Genomic DNA, 19,645 nt, shown 5'->3' with positions numbered 1-19,645 from the left:
AGAAGTCCACTGACACCAGAGTTAGCTTTCCACTAAGGAAATACTATTAAGAAACAGCAACAGAATAAAACAAAGATTAAGGGACAGGAAGAAAGCCTGTAATTGCATTATTGCAATATTCTGCAAAATCAGACTTTGACTTCTGTCAGCCTCTCTTTAGAGCTGAAAATGTCTCAAGTTTCTTACTGACAGGCATGAGCCATTGCATGAGTACTAAATTCTTTGATAATTCCCAGCACGATTCCATCCAAGGTTATGTGATGAGGCTGCATGATAACCTTCTAAGTGTTTGGGTATTTTATGCATGTGTGTAACTTTGTTACTTTGATTTGCAAAACTGAAAATTCCCCCAATGTCCACAGAAGAGTAGAATGTACCATTTGGCAGGTCAAGAAAATGCCCTCCCTTATTCTTCGTCCCTGCCTCATTCTTAATCCTACATTTTCAGCTCGCTAAGTTGTAGCGACTGGAATCATTCTTGGTGAATAATGCTGGGCCACGCTGAAGATTTGTGGCTGAGAGCCGGACCCTCGTCATCGCCACGTACTTTGTCAATGAGACAGGGTAACCCATGGTTACTGAGCTGCGATCGGGAAGGGGCAGAGAGCCTCCGCTCCCCACTGCTCTATAAAAGAGACCCAGCAAAGGGACCCTACCAGCTTCTAGCTCTCAGGCTGCGCGAAGGTGTGGGAAGGAAAGCCCAAGACCTCCGGAGCAGAGCATACCAGCTGCCGACGCAAGGCCAGCATGTCACCTAACTTCAAACTTCAGTGCCACTTCATTCTGATCTTCCTGGTGGCTCTCAGAGGGGAGAGCCGGTACCTAGAGGTGAGCCATCCCTGCGTCGACCCATCGCACCTGCCTTGCGTGAGTGCTCAGCCCTGGGCGGCAGGCAGGCTGCCTCTGTCCTCAGCCTCTTGGGGGTTTGCTCTTTGTTCCTCTCCGCTGGAGCCTCTCTTCCCCTGGTTTGCCCTAGACCGGTCTTCCCCCCAGCCCCTCAGCATCCCCGACTGCCTGCCTTCCTCTGGCCGCTGGGGGCTACCCTGGTCCGATGGAGAGGAGTCAACGTCCCGTCTTCTCCGGACTCGGGGAGACATTGAGCCCCCTCTCTTTATTCGCTTGCCGAGCGGCGGGGAGGGTGCCCCGCTCCCGGTCCCTTTTCTTTCCCACCCCTTGAACTTTTCCGGACTGACCGGTTTTCCTTGCTAGCTGCGGGAAGCGGCGGACTACGACCCTTTCCCGCTCTTCAGCGCCAACCTGAAGCGGGAGCTGGCGGCGGAGCAGCCGTACCGCCGCGCTCTGCGTGAGTCGGGGCTGCCGGGCTGGCGTCCGCGGGCCCCGGGGAGGCGGGAGGTTGGCCCGGGCGTCTCCGGGAAGGGCTGGCCGGTCCCGCCAGTGCCGCGATTCCCGCCGCTAAGGATCGGTCCGAGGAGGCGCGCCCTGGACAAGAGGGGGTGACGCACCCCGGGGCGCGGGATCCCGGCGCAGCTGAGGCTGGGAGCTGGGGAGCTGCAGAGCCGGGGAAGGGGGCGCGCGCAGAGGGGCTGCCCAAGGTCGGCGCCACGGTGGCTGCAGCCCGGGACTCTCGGCCCCGTGCCCTCCCTCCCCCAGGGTGCCTGGACATGCTGAGCCTCCAGGGCCAGTTCACCTTCACCGCCGACCGGCCGCAGCTGCACTGCGCCGCCTTCTTCATCGGCCAGCCCGAGGAGTTCATCACCATCCACTACGACCTGGTCTCCATCGACTGTGAGGGCGGGGACTTCCTGAAGGTGAGGCGTCCCTGCCTCGCGCAGCCCCAGCCGAGGGGCGCGCCAGTGTTGGAAAGGGCTGAGCGATGCGCCCAGCCTGGGGCTGCCGAGCGCGGGGAGCCGGCGACAACCCTTCATTAGACACTCCGCTGGTGCCCGAGCCGGAGAGGCGCGCTCGGGGACCCTCACGCGGCGAAAAGCTCGCCCCAACCCCTAGACCTCGCCCCACACCCCGTAGAGCTGGTGCCTCTGAACGCTGCAATGGTTTTAATTGCCTTCTATGCGCTTTCGAGGCACTGGGAACTCCTAAAGACTTGAACTCGCAGCGCGAAATGCTGCATGACGCAATCTGGGGCAGAAGAAATACGGTAAAAACTAACTAGGAACCAGTGCTCCAGTCCACCGAACGGGCCGGTCCTGGTTAGAGGGCTCGCCCCACGCTCACGTCTGAGATCTGGGTCCGCCTCGCTCCCGCTGGTCCCTCTGTTGGCGGAGCTGTTCCAAGCGCGCAGAGGCTGTCTTCAATGCCTGGGCGACACAATTATGGAGCAGTAGGGCATTGGCTGCTGCGAAGGATGCTGAGGGGGAATCTAGTTTGAGACAGGTGGAGGAGAGGACAAGCCCCCCAAATCAGCAACATCCCCGCTTCCCGTCAGTGTCCATAAGTCTAACAGGTCAGCTTAGAATGGCTGATGGAGTTCTACTGTCCAGTTAAAATAATCATGATTAAAACCTCCAAAGTAGAATTACTTTGAAAGCGGGCAACCACGTTGGAAATAATTTGTAGCTAGGTTGCTGGCAATTTTGTTCATGTGGACTAGACTGGACTGATTAAACTGGAGACATGTGGTGATTTGGGGAGTAGAGTCAATAGAAAGTGACCCTTTGTCCAACTGCAAAGTTTAACAAGTGAAGGGAAAAAGTCCCAACTGGCATAGCAGCCATCATTGCCTCACTGTTGAAGCAGTTCTTGATATTTTAAAGTAGTATGTGATGATAAAAAAAAAAAAGATAAAAATGGGCATAAATAACCATTGGCAGGTAAAGTTGCTGCTCCAGTTTTTTCTTTTGCTACCTATCTTTGAGATATTTTGTTCACATTTCAATGACTACAGGAAAGAGAGCAGTTGAACAAAATCCAAGTTATGTTTCTGTTGAATTCTTCTGAAGGTGGGATGTGGAAAATGTGACCAAGATAAAAATGTACATTGCCTGTAGTTTCACTTACCAAGGTGGTTGAAATGATAAAATAAATACAGGACAGTTGATTTACTTTGAAAGCTTTATTTGTAATGAAAAATAAGCATTAATTAATTAATATTACTTGCAAACAACTCACAAAGTCAAAAAAATATTCAAATGAAAAGCAAGCAGGAAGGGAGGGTAGGCTGTGTATTCCTCACTTATGACTGAAGGCCCATTGCTGAATAACTTTTTCCCTCTTTCAACACACCCATGACTTCAGGAGCTGATGGAAATGATAGCATCTATGTCTATATTTTTTGAAAGGTATTTGATGGTTGGATTCTCAAGGGGGAGAAGTTCCCCAGTTCCCAGGATCATCCTCTCCCCACGACGGAGCGGTATATAGATTTCTGCGAGAGTGGTCTGAGCAGGAGGAGCATTAGATCCTCCCAGAACGTGGCCATGATCTTCTTCCGGGTCCATGAACCAGGAAATGGATTTACGTTAACCATAAAGACAGATCCCAACCTCTTTCGTAAGTGGGCTCCCTGTCTTGTCAGTTAAAAGGCAGAACTTGGGTGTCAAACCTGCTTTTCAGAGGTAATATCATTGCATGGACTTGAGAAATTTGAACTGAGGAATGATTTGAATGGCAATTTTGTTTTCATTAGAAATGACCTAAGGGGTATTTTCTATTCATGGTTATGAATTTATTTCCCAGGCTAGGTAGTATACTAATTTATGTATACTAAATACAATTCTATTTTTTTCCAAAGTCTTATTCTGATCTCCTAAGGTATTACAATGCATTCAGTGACAAACTTTTAATCTCCCAAGTCATCCTACTGATCCCAGATAAGCTTGCGGGATCAGATATGAAGTTATAGTCCTGGAGATATTTAGGCAAAGGCTTAAAGGCTGCATATTTGGGATGTAGTAGACAGATGTCATGCCCTGAGTGGAGGGTTGACCAGAGCACCTCAATGTTGCCTTCTGATTCTCAGCCCGCCACTCTAGTTTACTTCCTTTCTGATTGACACTCACATAGATTGTGCTCTAAAACTGAACAGCCTGGGCCTAAAGCACATTATCTTAATCAAAATGAGCTTACTCCTCTGTTTATTGTTTTTTTTCCCTATTAAGAGAAAAATCTTTCCAAAGATAAGAAGAAAGCATGTCACTCATTTTAGATTTCATGCAATAGTATTTATATTAACGTTTTATGTAGTTGAAGGATGGGGCCTAATTTGCCAAAGAATAATGTACTACTGATCTTCTGATTTCTCTTTTTAAAAGAATTTCTGAAAGAAGACCCTGCCAAAAAGGCTATTTCTGAACAATGGTGCAAAATAATTCTAGAGGACAAAATAAAATATTTTCCCTATATTTTGTTTTCTTAGAAATGAGAAACCTTCTAGAAGCATCAAGGAATTTCAGTTTTTTTAAAATTAAATGTAATTAAAAATACAAGAAGGCAGCAAGAGGTAGTTCTGATCAATCAGAAACTTTTGTCTCAATATCACCAAAAAAGTACAAATTCTGATGCTTCTAGTTTCGTAGCTAGAAGAATAAATATATTGTAAATCTAGATATGAGATATGAAACAAAAAATTTTAGAAATTCTTGTGAGTAAACTAAACATTAAAAATTTACCATTTAGTCAACTTATCACTTAACACCCGGCAAATATTCTTCAGACTTAAGCCTGGTGTCTTTTTATTTTTTCTTAGCCTATTTCATCACTATTAGAAAGTACTTTAAATGAAATTATTTCTTTACTTTATTATTTCAAAAATAACATTATGGCTCCAAATTCTATGAATGAGGGCTTCAGGCAGACAGGGTTTGAGTTCTGGCCTCACCTCAAAGCCTTGATTCTTTCAGATTCCTAACTCGAACCTGGACATTGGTTAACTGAAATGCTCCTAGAACTACTACCAGCTAGTATTGTTCGTTCAGTTATTGCTTTATGTCTTGTGATTGTTATAAACAAGGTAACCCCCTGAGATTAAGATCAGCAGACCCTGCAGCCCAGGGCCTCCTGACAATGTCCACATGTCACCGATGACTTTTATTCCCCATCTCCTGCCTGTCTCCAAATTGCCTTTGTTGATACATATAACTCTTCCCAGGCAGAAGGCCCTAGACCATGAACAGGAGCCTAGAATAAGGATATACAATAAACTCCTATAAAAATCCAGCAAACCAAGTAATGCAAATGTGATTTTATTTTTTCTACAAAGCCTGCAATGTCATCTCTCAGACCCCAAATGGAAAGTTCACCCTGGTAGTTCCACACCAGCATCGCAACTGCAGCTTCTCCATAATTTATCCTGTGGTGATCAAAATATCTGATCTCACCCTGGGACACTTAAATGGTCTTCAGTTAAAGGTGAGTTGCTTACTTGCTTCCCAGTCATTTTTGTAAGGCCACGACTTTGTCAGAGCAGAAGCAGTCATCCAGGGCAAACCTGGGCATTAGCAAATTGGAGTAGTACATCCCTCTGATTGACTCTGAAACCCCACGTGCTTGCCCTCGCTGCTGTAACTAAACCCTTCTTCTATTTTAGTTATGCTGCAAGTCGCATACTCAGGTGCCCATCCTGACTGCTTGAATACTTTCCTCATGATGTAAGAAATGTTTTCAACTGGTAAAGTTGTGGTATATAATTACAATTGAACTCTCTTGTACTTGCCTCTTTTACAGAAATTCTTTCCTAGCAGAACCTAGTATGAGTCATCTACACAGCTGTTTTTCTGATTATTGGAATTTTCTTTTGACATGAAGGAAGTATCTCATTGACAGAACTGTGTTATGAAGGAATGCTAACTCTAGCATAAAATACAAAATTGGATTTTTATATCGCAAAATACAGTAAAGTATTGAAGAGTATTTTAATACTCTTCAGGTAATTCAGTATATTTTGCCTTAAAAATATTAGCTGAGAATCCCCATCAATTTGTCTTCAAATGAACTTCTGTATGGACCTTAGAAATTTGACCATATCTACTTGCACTCATGGCTTCTTCCCTCTGAGTCATCCTCATTTCCTTTTACTGTCTCATATGCCTAGGTTAAGATAACTCATGTATTTGCTGCTATCAAAGACAGTCACAGTTCCTAATCAGACAGATGTTAGTGAACACCAAATAAATAGAACCAGGACTGAGAAAAGGAGTATATCCAATTTCCTTTAAGCCCTAAATTCATGGACCAGTGCCTATCTTTTTTAGTTGGAACTGAGTGAAAGAATAATTCTTTGATAAGGATGTGTTTGGGTACCTTTGGTACAGACTTATCAGCTTAATATTGTTAGTGTGTCATTCTTGATGTAAAATATAGAAGATGTCAGGTGTGATCACAGTTTGGGAGAGCTGCACTTTAGTTATTAAGGTTGTAAGGAGTAATCTTGGTATTTTCCTCTGAATAATTTAGAGCCTACAGGATTCTAGGCATCTATTCCTTTAGAAAATATTTCTGAATGCTTACCTTGCGCAAGCCATTATTCTAGATGCTGGAAATTAGCAATGACCAAGACAGGTCTTGCTCACAGGGACCCTGCATTCTAGTGGGATGAGACAGGCAAAGTTGCCATGTATTTCAAATAGTGGTAAGTGCCGTACAGAAAATGCAGCAAAGTGGTGGATAGGCAGTGACTGGGAACAGGGGGCTGGAGGGAGGGGCAGGAGGCTGCTTGAAATAAGGTGGCCAGGAAAAAAACCTTTTCAGAAGTGAGACCTGAGTGATAGGTCAGAAGGATCCAGCAGCCACAGGAAGAACAGGGACCAGAGGGAAGAGTAGTACAGAGGCTCAGAGGCGGGAATGGGCTTGCTGGGTTCCCAGAATGGAAAGAAGGCAAGATGGGCAGGTGTGGCATGAGACAGCTTCAGGGACATGGGCAGGGCCAGAGTGTGGAGAGCCCTGCAGGCCATATTAAGGAGTTTGAGTTTATTCTAAGTACAGTGGGAACCCACTGGAAGGATTCAGGCAGGAAAGTGGCATGATCTGACTTATACTGTTTAAAAAATCATTCTGGCTTACTTGCAGTGAATGGGCTGTAGGGGCCTTACTATCCTTTTCATGGCCCTGGTAAGAAGTTTCTTTGATTATTATTAATGTGCCTATCAAGATTATTTTCTTAAATAAAACACTCCAGATTTCTTATATATAGGAAGGTGAGTTCCATCAAAAAAAAACCCTTACATTTTGCACATTGAGTTGGTGTTTGGATCTTATGTTTGGTACAAGGAGTACAGGTACTCCTCTGGTACATTGTTGTAGTCTAGGCAAAAAATAATGGTGCCTTAGAACCTCAACTAAGACATCTAGGGGGTCACTGCTGTGGAACTGAATCTCAGAGAGGTCCCTACATCACTCACTTTCTGCCACTGTTTATAAGAAAAGCCGAGAGGTTTGCAAAGAGGAGAGAAAAGTCATTGAACACCAAGGAATAGGTGCACCCAACTGCCTTGTTTCCTTGTTTTGTTCTCCTCACTTTAGTTTCCACTTCCCAACTTCCTTATTTCCCATTTCTCTGTCCTGAGTCTGCCTTTTTCCCTTCAAGACGATCTGCTGAAATTTAGAACCCACAGAACCAAATGGAAAGTTTAGTCTTAAGAGATGATCCTCCTGGACATCCTCCACTCCAGGGAAAGGCAATTAAGGGATTTTCCTTCACCCATAAATGGCTTATTCAACTCTCAATACAAGAACATGACGCCCTGTACACAGTGGGGCTAATTAAACCTCTGTTTCATCAGTTGATGAAATTATGTGTAAAGCACCTAAGCATAGAACCCAGTGTGCAGTAGGTAAGCCCTTAAAAAGTCTGTATCCCCACTTGCCTCCCTTCATTAGTCAACAGTTGCCATTATATTATTTTCCAATTTATTGTTTAGTTCCAGTTGTATTTCAACATCCTTCTAAATGTCTGAATGTGTGTGCTCACGTATGTGTGTGTTTTCCAAGTTCTCTATTTTAGATCTTGGTTTGTATGTGTCAGGGTCTATCTGGTTAACTACTGAGGACCTTGTCACATTCTACTAGATCTGCTAATGAGCATACCCCAATGAAGAAGAGGATGATGGACAAAACTGGCTGTACAAATAGTGGGGGCCAGTACAAGATGGAAATGTAGGGGCCCTTATTACAAATTTATTGAGAATGCAGCAGAGCATCAAACCAAGCACAGGGCCTTGCTAGGCGTGGTCCTATATGGCTGCACAGGTGGCATGCCCATGAGGCCAGCCCTGATTATAGCAGGTGGGTGGCCCAAAGTGCAACATTTGGACTGAGAGTGGCTGCTTTGTTTGTGTGGGAAAGTGAGACACAGGAATTGCTGTAGACGAGACAGTGGGGGAAGAATGAAGGGAAGCCGAGAAAGGTGGTGACAGTGGACCACACAAAGTCTTAGAATCAATTCTTTTGAGTTTTTCAAAATAAATTTGTTTTAGTTGAAAGGAGAAAAATGATGGTAATTCTAGCTAACTTGGGCCCCAAATCAGTGTTTTATTCTTTTTAAATATATGCATGATTAATCTAAATCCTTATGGGCAGAAATGATATGTTCCAATAGCTGAAAAATTCCTTCACAAAAAAGAGGAAATGAAGTGAGGTGAAGAAAAAACCAAAGTGAAAGCCCTATTTATAAAATGCAGGTATTTGACTTGGTTTAACTCTGACTGCATTAAGAAATTCAAGTAATTCAGTATGTATGTCCAAATGATTCAAAAGCAAAGCATTTTCAGGTTCAATTTTCATACATCTCATATGGAGTTTACAGATTCCCATTTTATCATTCCAGTCCTTCAGCTTGAGGGGAAAAAAAAACCATGCACTGACACATTTTTTTAAAAAAATGATTACTCAACTGATTTAGAAAAGCAATCTTTATGGATTTTTTTCCCTTTAAATGTCTTTTAATTTCCGGAGTCCCAGATGTTAAATTAAATGGCACCGCCAGGATGTTAAGGGCTGATTGAGTGCATTTACCAACCTGCTGTTGGTCAAATGGTTTGACTTCTGTACTTGGTTTAAACAAATATTTCTCTGTTGCTTTGTCCCCTTAGAAATCCTCAGCAGGTTGTGGGGGGATAGGAGACTTTGTGGAGCTGCTGGGAGGAACTGGATTGGACCCTTCCAAGATGATGCCTTTAGCTGATCTTTGCTACCCTTTTCAAGGCCCTGGTGAGATATTTCTTTGATTATTATTTATGTGCTTATCAAGATTTTTTAAAGTAAACCACCCTCAATTTTTTATACATTGGAAGACAAGTTTAACCAAAAAGACTTTAATTTTGTACAGTGAGCCCGTATGAGGATTTTTACATTTGAGCCTATGTACAGTTTCAAAATCTGTTACCAAAATATCTGACATTGGGAGAGAAATCTATGAAGCAATAATGATATATGTTTAAGTTTGGCCCTAAGAAAAACTGTGAAAAGACAAAGCTTTTTAATTCTATGCTCTTCCCACCTTCTTGGGGGTCCCTGCTTTCATCCTCTAGAGTAAAGGGTTTGCCTACTAATGCAAATTTATGGCTCACATAGTAGATGTATCATCAATTAGTAATAGTATGATAATGAAATAACTAAGTTTTCCATATATGTATGTATATATGTATATATTACTCATAGTAAATAAACAACAAAGTGATAAACTTCACCAGAAATTCTCAGAACTGCTGAATGTTCCCAACTTCTAACAGCTAAACCAGCCCCTCAGAGGCCTCTGCAACACAGAGGTAAATTCTGAAATCTGTAAGTGGTCACCAGTAATAAAAGACTCGTTTAGAACATAGCATACCAAACAACCAGATCTTCTCTGTCAGAAGCCAATGAGGATTTTCCATTTGATTACGCTCAGGTAGGGTGAGGATGGGTGGAAATTACTGACCTTGTGACCGAACTTATCAGCCAAGCCCATGGGGTGGGAGGAGAGGATTACATAAAACATTTCTATAAAGATCATTCCCATATCTGTACTTCAGGTGCAGGAATCTTAGATTATCTTTAAAGAGACGAAAGTGAAACAGAAGAGGAAGAACACCAGTCTCAAACCTCATAGTTAATTCTTCCCATTCTCACCCCTTCCTCTCCTTCACCCCAGATTGTTAACCAGCTAGGTAAGGAACGGGCAAAGCAGACTGTCCTTTCCACCAGTGGTTACTTTTCATAATTAAAACCAGGTCAGCCCACCAGTATTTTCTCTCTCTGAGCTAATATGGACCTTAATAAACAAAATATCTCTGATGTGGAATCAACATATAGAATAATTCACTACAAAATAATAGAATTGATATATAAAATGTCTCTGAAACAGAATTCATATACCTCCCTATCTATGGGTTTTGCATCCGTTGATTCAACCAACCATGGATTGAAAATATTTTAAAACACAATTAAAAAAATACAAATACTACAAATAAAAAATACAGTATAGCAACTATTTATTTAGCATTTACATTATATTAGATATTACAAGCAATCTAGCGATGATTTAAAGTTGCTGTCCACAACCCCTTAGCCATGGACCAGCACCAGTCCGTGGCTTGTCAGGAACCAGGCCGCACAGCAGGAGGTGGGCGGCGGGGTGGGCGAGTGAGGGAAGGGAGTGAGCGAAGGTTCATCTGTATTTGTAGTCATTCCCCATTGCTGAGATTACTGCCTGAGCGCCGCCTCCTGTCAGATCATGGGGGCGTTAGATTCTCAAAAGAGCGAAAACTCTACTGTAAACTGCGCATGCGAGGGATCTAGGTTGCACACTCCTTGTGAGAGTCTGATGATCTGAGGTGGAGTGAGGCGGTGATGCTAGCAATAGGAAGTGGCTGCAAACACAGATTATCATTAGCAGAGAGGTCTGACTGCACAATAAATGTAATGCGCTTGAATCATCTGGAAACCATCCACCCTCCACCCCGCCCAACCCACTCCCCCCACCCCCGACTGTGGAAAAATTGTCTTCTATGAGTCTGGTCCCTGGTGCCAAAAAGGTTGGGGACCATTGATTTAAAGTATAGGGAGGATGTGTGTAGGTTATATGGAAATACTACATCCTTTTATATAAGAGACTTTAGCATGTGGATTTGGGTATCCGTGGGGGGTCCTGGAACAAGTTCCCCACAGTTACCAAGGGGGGACTGTACACAGGTAAGCACTAAGGCCTGATACGTACTCCACCCTCCTCCAGATACACATGCGTTAAAAAAGTTTCCGATGAGATTTAAGGCAGGATTGGGCTCAAGGCAAGCTTTTTAATTAAGGTAAAGGCAAAAAAATTCTAAAAACTCACTTTGCTGAAAACTAAAGGATCCTTTTATGCTGATTGAAATTTGAGCCCTGATTTAAGCTGCTGGTGCTCGGGGCTTCTCTAGCCTTTTGCGTGCGCTGTCGGAGGCGTTGAGTCACCTCATGCTAATGGTTGGAGAGCACCGGTGAGGATGTACTTGAACTGGGTAAGAAGATAAGACTGGGATGGGACTGAAGAGCACCCAGGCCTTAAAATTTAGATAATTGAAGCCAGAGTTACTTTTCTGCTTGAATGATAGAACTTGAATTAGGCAAAAGGGTGAGACCAAAGCCAAAAAATCACTTTTGCCAAAATTACCTAGATATTTGAAATTTGAATGAAATGAAATTTTAAGGCTTGAATTATATGACTCTTTGGTTCATTTGAGAGTTTATTTTTTTCTCCCATTCACCATGTTTCCATGAGCCCTTCTAAGTTGTTCAGACAATGTGGAACTATTAGAGACCCTACCCATTAAACTGGATTTTATTAGGAATTATGTCAAAATAATATATATTAGGCACATTAACTAAAGTAAACAGTTCATGTTGTGTAGATTAAAGTTCACAGTAAGACCAGAAAAAGAATGATTGCCTTCTAATTGTATAAAGAAAAATATATTTGGACCTCCTGGTAGAAACTTAACCTAGACTCTCTAGTACTTGTATTAAAATAATTATAGGATTTATATTTACTGTGTCTTCAAATTGACTTTTATCTCAATAACTCTATTGAATTGTTTTACTTCATTTAAACTCAGATACATGTTTGTGAAGTACCTGCTACACTCTGACAACGCTTGCATTTCTCAGAATTTAGAAACGTCTCATAGAGACAAGGGGTGGGGGAGATTGAGAAAACTAAAACAGCAGAAAATATGATTGCAGGGCAGATAAGTCTTGCTCAGGAACCAGCTTGAGGCTGGAGAAATAAAACCCAAGTAATTTTTAATAAAATAATATGAGTTTCAATATGTAACTGCTCAGGCACACCTATACTAAAAGAGATCTAAAAGTTGTCAGATGCTCATACAGATAAAGAATAAGATTGGATTTTGCAGAAGTAAGGATAGCAGAGGCCATTTCATATAAGAAATATGGAAAAAATGAGGGCGAAAAGGGGCAGGTGGACAATAGAACAAAAGCTAGTATATTCTGTGTATGTCTATAGCATGCAAATTATTTTTTTGTTTATGTGTAAAATAGAGTTTTTACCTGGACTCAGAAAATAATAAACAGGTGATTTTTTTTTTTTGTGGTCTACATAAATATCCAGCAGTACATTTTATCCTCTAGCCCCTGCCCACTAAATGCCATTTGCCGCCCCAGATACGGTAGCAAACAGAAACTGCCCCTGCAAATTTCCAATCTGTCCCTAGAGGGCAGTACTGCCCCCACTACAAGCACTGAACCCAAGCAAGACTGCAGAGTTGACAGACTAAATGCCCTTGCGTGCCTTCACCACCCAAGCCTTGCAGACAGGAGACCATGAAAAAGGCCAGGAGACATCTTGCCTCTATCCAGCCAGTTTTGTTGATATAACAAGGTTCTTGCACTTGAGGAGAAAGGCTGAGTTCAATTTTACCATTCTATAATTAATTATATACAGTATTATAATGAAAGTGAAAACAAAAACGTTTCACCTGATAGCAGATGCATGATTTGGGTATGTGAGAGGAGGTTATGTCCCCTGGTTTTCATTGTGTTTAAATTATCCAGTTGACAGAGACCATTCGACTGTGTGGTTTCTAACCTTCTGGGAAACTTTTATTTTTCCATCTATTATAGCCCAAATGAAAATTGGCTGTGACAACACTGTGGTGCGCATGGTCTCCAGTGGGAAACACATAAATCGTGTGACTTTTGAGTATCGTCAGCTGGAACCATACGAGTTGGAAAACCCAAATGGAAACAGTATCCAGGAATTCTGTTTGTCCAGTTTTTGAGTGACCAACCCAGTGATTTACATGCTGCTAAGTGAGTTTTTAATGGCTCTTGTATATGGTTTTGATGCCCAGCTAGTTAAAAAGCTTTTCAGACCAGTCAGTATTTCCAGCCTTGAGCACACATACATACATTAATTTTTGTGCTTTGCTTTTTTTTTTGTTCGTAATAGATAAGTGAACACATGGCAGAAAATAAGCCCCTATTTGGTAGAAAAAAATTTTAAATGGAAATCTTTGTGCTGCTTTGGTGTATTACAAACCTGAAACTGGTAAGACGAGTGGGAAACAATAAAAAATTGTATCTCAAGGAAAGAAAAATGGTGATACTTGTTTTCTGTTTTATAACAGAAAAAATTCAAAGTCTTGTGTAGGGCAAAGTAGTTGCATCTGTTTATTACTCTGTTTACAAGAGACAGTAATTATAGCTATTATTTATTGATTTGTAACAACTTGTTTTTAATAAAACTTTGTAGCATGGAAAAAATTTTCCAGCCACAAATACATACATGAATAAATATATTGAGAAAGTTGGCACCTTAACATTGTACTTCGTTTTCTTTCCTGAGTAGTCCTCTCCCTTGTTACCATCAGAAAATAATGTTCTCATGTGGTGCAGAACCAAATGCTAAAATAAATAATTTTGGATTTCTTAGGGGTAGTAGAACTCTGGATCATTGAAGCAGAATTATTTAGAGCTGAGGTAAAATTGTATTGTGCAAATTGAGTATTTGCACAAACAATGCTAATTGGTTCTAGCAGGGAAGAGGGGTACAGAGATCCGTTTTCCACTATCCTCTGAGAAAACTCAGAATACATGTCTTTGTCACAATGGATGCACTTTTCAACAAGAACAGCAAGGACCTGAAAACTCTCGTAGACACAATTTGCAGAAATCTGAGTCCTTTGATGCTGAAGGCAGTTTACTGTTGACTGAGCCTTGTTCACCTTAGCTTGAGATTAAGCATGTGGTATCTAAAAGACATCTCGGAGCAAAAAAATGAGGCTCAGAGCAACAAAGGAAATACTCCTAAGTCAACTCTTTAGTTTGGATTAACGGATAGAGCTTTAAACTATGCCATTCTTAATGGCCTGATTATGGATCCTGAAATATATTTGATATAAAGTTCGTTAGAATATACTAGAATCCCCATACACTGGACTTGTTAAAAATTTGAAAACCAGGCAGAAGGAAAAATATTGATTGAAAGTGCCGTAGGTACCTAGGATTTAGCACAAATTTTGGCTTAGCGAATATTTTGGAATGAGTGACTGCTTTAGCAAATGAATGGACAAATGCCTGGATGGATGAATGGATGCATGGATGGATGGATGACTATATAATTCTTGATTAGTTATATAAGATATTGGATTCCTTATTGCATTGAAAATAAATTCTATAAAATTGAACCATTTTGTCTTTTTTCAGTCCCTCTAGCAACCGAAGAATTGAGGCAGTTACATATATCACCATCAGAAATTTCTGGCTCTTAACCCTCGTGACTCCCTTATGCTGAGTAAAACACAATTTTCGATTGCATTTTACCATGCAAGTTAGAACTGCCTGCTTTTATTCCTAAGGGACATTTTGCAAGCTAATAAACCTCTCTACACTAAGATAGATGCTACTATGCTCTCTAAGGTTCCTGTGGCCCTAAAATTCTGTGGTCACTTATTTGTGACATATTTCACTTCAAAGCTTGTTAGTGCACTATAGTCTGCAGTCTTTGAGAGGATGGTCATTCCAGTGAATTGTTCGTGTATTATTCTTGGAAGTTCACGACTTAGTCTTCATTCCAAAAGGATGGGGCACCTTTCTGGAAACAAAATGGTCGATGTGATCTCTGTGGGAGAGTTACAGGGTGTATCTTCACTGGCACATCCACTGAGTGAGTAAAAGTTTATAGGAGACATTGGTCAAACTTGAATTCCTAAGAAAGGATAGAATAGTGGTTAAGATCATTGACTCTGGCACCAAATCTCTGTGAATCTCAGCCTACTACTTTCTTGAGAAAGTCACTTATAAGTCTCCATTGCTCAGCTTTTAATCTGTAAAATTGGGGTCATTTATAGTACCTTTATAGAAGGGTAAAAGTACCTTTTTCATAAGATTTTTGTCCACATTAAATGGTTACATATATTTAAAGCTTAAGAACAGTGTCTTCGGCTGGTCTGAAGGTAGTGAGTTATCTCACTTGATTGTTCACAGTCAGTTACAGATTGAACTCCTTGTTCTACTACTTAACTCCCCTCCTCACTACTGCACTTTACTAGTCTTTAAATAAAAAAAAAAAAAAAGAACAGTGTCTTGCACGTGTTGGCTGTTGTTTTCATTATTATTTCTCCTACTCAAAGATGTCGCCCCAGCCCCTCTTTACTCTCAGCGGGCACCTGCTTTGTACTCTGAAGGGTCTGCAATGATTTGATTATACTGTTCGATCGTGGATATTTGTGAGGGAGCTGGGGTCAGTTGGGGCTGTGGTCTGTGACTGAGAAGCATACTGTTTGAGGGTAGATCATCTCACCGCTGTCTGTAGCCTCTGCACTGCTCCAGGACCAATGCTGACCTTGGGCAAGAGGAATTTGAACGGCTTTTGTCTGATGTGCTGGTTGTGAACAAATTATCTCGTAAACAGTCTGCCTGGACCACCTGCCCTTGTGCTGTATCCTCCATCTCTATAATCTTCCCAGACCTTGGTTAATCCATCCTAGCTCTTGTCTGACCCTACTCATATCCCCAACTCCTACCTTCAGGTAGGAGTACTAATTGGGAGACTAGGGCTCTACTTACTACTTACTAGTAACTGATTTCCCAAATTCCTCCTGCCTCCATGCCTGAAATTCTGAGCATTTTTGCTCATAGGCTTTATGTTGCTGACACCAACCCATCTTCTGGACACTTTTCTACCTCCTCTAAGCCTTCCTGTTCCGCCACTGCCACAGTCTTCTAGCCTGTCGTCTGTGGAATACCCTGGTCTGCCTATGATGTTGGACTTTCTCCCAGTATCTAAAGCAGCATATCTTCTTTACCCAAACTGCTTCCTGGTACTGTTGCTTCATTTAAGTGGGTAGGGTAGAAACACTATGTGTTTACCCAAATTCATTTCTTCTACCTCCTGAGCAAAAACTAGACTACAGTTTTTCAATCTCCCTTACGGTTAGGTTTGGTTAGATGACTGAATTCTGACTGAAGGAATGTGGGTAGAAATGACGTCCACCCCTCATGGGATCCTCCACACATTCTCTCTCTTTCCTTGTCTACTGGCTTGACACAGAGATTCTAACAGAGGATTCCAAGACCACACAGGAAGACAGAGCTGTAGGATTCAAGGAGCCTGGATCCCTGAATGACCACATGGAAGGCTGCCTATTGACCAGGAATATCCACATTGCACTTTGTGTGAATGAGAAACAAAGGTTTTTTTGTTTTTTTTTTTTTTTTTGAGACAGAGTCTCACTCCATTGCCCTGGCTAGAGTGCCGTGGCATCAGCCTAGCTCACAGCAACCTCAAACTCCTGGGCTCAAGCGATCCTACTGTCTCAGCCTCCCAAGTAGCTGGGACTACAGGCATGCGCCACCATGCCCGGCTAGTTTTTTCTATATATTTTTTGTTGCCCATTTATTTTTCTTTCTTTTTTTTAGTAGAGATGGGGTCTTGCTCTTGCTCAGGCTGGTTTTGAACTCCTGAGCTCAAACGATCCACCTGCCTCGGCCTCCCTGAGTGCTAGGATTACAGGCATGAGCCACCACGCCCAGCCGAGAAACAAAGTTTTATTTTGTTAAGTCACTGATATAAATATATATAGCATTGAGTGTTGCCATACTTCATACAGTGAGCCTATCTAAATCCAATTCTTAGCGATTCATGAGTTTTCTAGTCTGGTTTTGCTGCAACTATCCAGAGAGGCCTGACTTGACTCTCTTCCAAAGAAAAAGACCTCAAATGTACATCTTTAGTCTCATGAACACTACACTTTAACTTATTTAAGTATTCAACTTTTCTATTTTCCTTAAATAATTTTAGAACAGTGATTCTTAGACGCCTTTGAAAACATGACAGAAACTACAGATCATTTTTCAGAAAAAAATGCCCACATTCAGAAAAATATCCCCCAAATATCTGAGAGTTCACAGATCTCTGAAATCCACCTAAGGATTTCAGGACAAGAACCCCTGCTTTTGGATTAAATAATGGATAAAAGTCAGTTTTATACCAGTCTTCCCAAACTGAGTTGCCCTCTCTTCAGTATTAGTTAAAATGATTCATTAGTTAATTTGGCTGCAAATTAAGTCCATAATAGCAATTTAGTCATTCTGCTTCTATATTTAACTATTTAATTTTGCCTTTTACTAGATGATCTCTTTTTCATCTGCTGTGGCGTTTTTCCTCAAGGAGGAAATACATTTGACTCAGGACAAATTTTTGTGACAATGATTTTTCCAGGTCTCTCCCAACTTCAAATTTTCCTTTCTTGCTATTTCAATAGGGAGGCAACATTGCCAGAGTTTGGCTGCAAATTAGAATCTTCATGAAAGAAAAATAAAGGTTTGATGGACAGGATTTACTTGTAGGCAATTTGTTTATGTGCTCCAACACAACCAACAGAGAGTTGTGGAAAGGAACTCGTATTAGAGGGTAATCATATGAAATTACATCTGAATACACTGTTCTCTGTACGGTGGAGTATTTCAGAAAAGAGAAACACCTTTGTATGCTCACACAAGCAAGTTGAATGGCTTCAGTTCTAATGGGTCATTTATAATGATTACCATCCCTTTTTCTCTTTGCATTTAAAAGTTTTTCTTCATGTGTTAAGACAAACTACACAAAGAGAAAAGAAACAGATATGAGAGAGGCAATATGAGTGAGAGAAAGAAGACTTGATTAGAGGGTTTGAAAACATAATGAAAATCAAGGTCTCTAAATTGGACTCAGCTTTGCTCTTGGCAACAACAGGGTGCTCAGTCCCTTGGCAGCTGAAAACAAGAAGTGGTTTTTGTTTTAGGGGAAAGACTTAATGGCAACGCTAAGACACAAAGTTGGATGAGCTAGACATAACCGTGGCCTTTGTAACCAGAAGGATTTTCAGATATTGGTGGTTCCTAGTAAGTAAATGGACTCCCCTTCCCAGGTTTCTAAAGTACAAGAAAATGTGCCCTGTGTTATTAATGGTTCAGATATAATCAAGCCAAATGCACAGGCACAGTCGGTGGCTACCCGTGGGTGTGGCTTGAGGGACAGCAAAAGGCCCGCTTAATTGAAAATGTTGCCCTGCACCGAAGTTCCCACCCTTACAATGCTTTTCTTTTGTTCTTTAAACTGTATATTTAATTAAGCAAGTAATTCATTAGTACTTTATTGTTTTAAAGATTCAAACCATACAGAAGTAATTAGTTAATTAGGCATTAACTTGGCCGTATAAGGTATTGCTAATCATTATAACATGACATAGAATTGGCAGGTAGGTTTTAAATAAATGAGACAATAGTGAGTGAAATTGATAGTGTAAGATGCTGAAAAGGAAACAGACCCAGATGAATGCTCCACAAAGCTACCTGGACAGCCAGCAAGGTACTGATGGCCAAAAGTTTGTGCAGGTAAGCAAAGAGAAAGTTCGCTATGAAGTTGGGGGTGTTGTCAAAGACGAACTTTGTGTACTTCCGCAGTTTTGCCTAGGACCAGCTCAGAAAGCAGTCTTAACCTGCGTGGGTTGGATGGGACCACAGAATGGATCTTTAGAGGAAAGATCTAGATCTGTAAATACAGGCCTCACAATGGAGGGGGAAGAACCCAGACTTCAGGAACTAGCTTTGGGAAATTGATTCAATCACTAACCAGCTGTGTGCCCTTGACCAAGTCACTGCGTCTCGCTGAGAATAAGCTTCCTCACAGGAGCACCTTTTAATGCAATGATTACACACGAAGTGCCAAGCACCAGTCTGGGCACAGGGTAGATAGACACCATAAATATGAGTGTCCCTTTCTTGGAAAAGTCGTTTATCATTCAAGTCTTTGGTAATATAATTTTATCTTAAATGCTATAAAGAAGTTTGCTATTTAAAGGAAATAGAGGTGGCTCCTTTAAGTGGTATGAATTTATTTGGTAAAGAGAAAATAGCTTGTCATTTTTGTAACATTAAATTGTTATATATTTGGCCGGTCGCAGTAGCTCACACCTGTAATCTCAGCGCTTTGGGAGAAAGAGGTAGGAGGATCGCTTTAGGCCAGGAGTTCCAGGCCAGCCTGGGCAACACAGAGAGACCTCCAACTCTACCAAAAAAAAAATTTTTTTTTAATTAGCTGGGTATGATGTCCCATCCCTGTAGTCCTAGCTACTTGGGAGGCTGAAGTGGGAGGATCCCTTGAGCCTAGGAGTTTCAGGTTATAGTGAGTTATGATTGTGCCACTGTGTTCCAGCCTGGGTGACAGAGCAAGATCATGTCTCTAAAAAAAAAAAAAACTTTAAAAAAATTGTTATAT

At 41.6% G+C, this 19,645-nt stretch overlaps 1 protein-coding gene across 1 annotated transcript; it reads left to right on the top strand.

Annotated features, from left to right (window-relative positions):
- Positions 1–321: 321 nt before the first annotated feature.
- CRHBP (corticotropin releasing hormone binding protein) lies at positions 322–13,702 on the top strand. The gene is made up of 7 exons (XM_012664538.1): positions 322–828; positions 1,210–1,303; positions 1,612–1,769; positions 3,258–3,468; positions 5,177–5,325; positions 9,003–9,120; positions 13,009–13,702. Exons 1-7 carry the CDS (start codon positions 748–750, stop codon positions 13,164–13,166), a joined length of 969 nt encoding a protein of 322 aa, XP_012519992.1. The 5' UTR covers positions 322–747; the 3' UTR covers positions 13,167–13,702.
- Positions 13,703–19,645: the final 5,943 nt, after the last annotated feature.

The sequence above is a fragment of the Propithecus coquereli genome, unplaced genomic scaffold (assembly GCF_000956105.1).
Source record: "Propithecus coquereli isolate 6110/MARCELLA unplaced genomic scaffold, Pcoq_1.0 Scaffold9, whole genome shotgun sequence".
Classification (NCBI taxonomy): Eukaryota; Metazoa; Chordata; class Mammalia; order Primates; family Indriidae; genus Propithecus; species Propithecus coquereli.
This window is presented reverse-complemented; position numbering and strand designations above follow the sequence as displayed.

Coding starts and splice junctions, on each gene's coding strand:
- CRHBP (XM_012664538.1), top strand. CDS start 748: ATGTCACCTAACTTCAAACTTCAGTGCCACTTCATTCTGATCTTCCTG. Junction 1,770..3,257: donor AGGGCGGGGACTTCCTGAAG/GTGAGGCGTCCC, acceptor ATTTTTTGAAAG/GTATTTGATGGTTGGATTCT. Junction 9,121..13,008: donor CTACCCTTTTCAAGGCCCTG/GTGAGATATTTC, acceptor CATCTATTATAG/CCCAAATGAAAATTGGCTGT.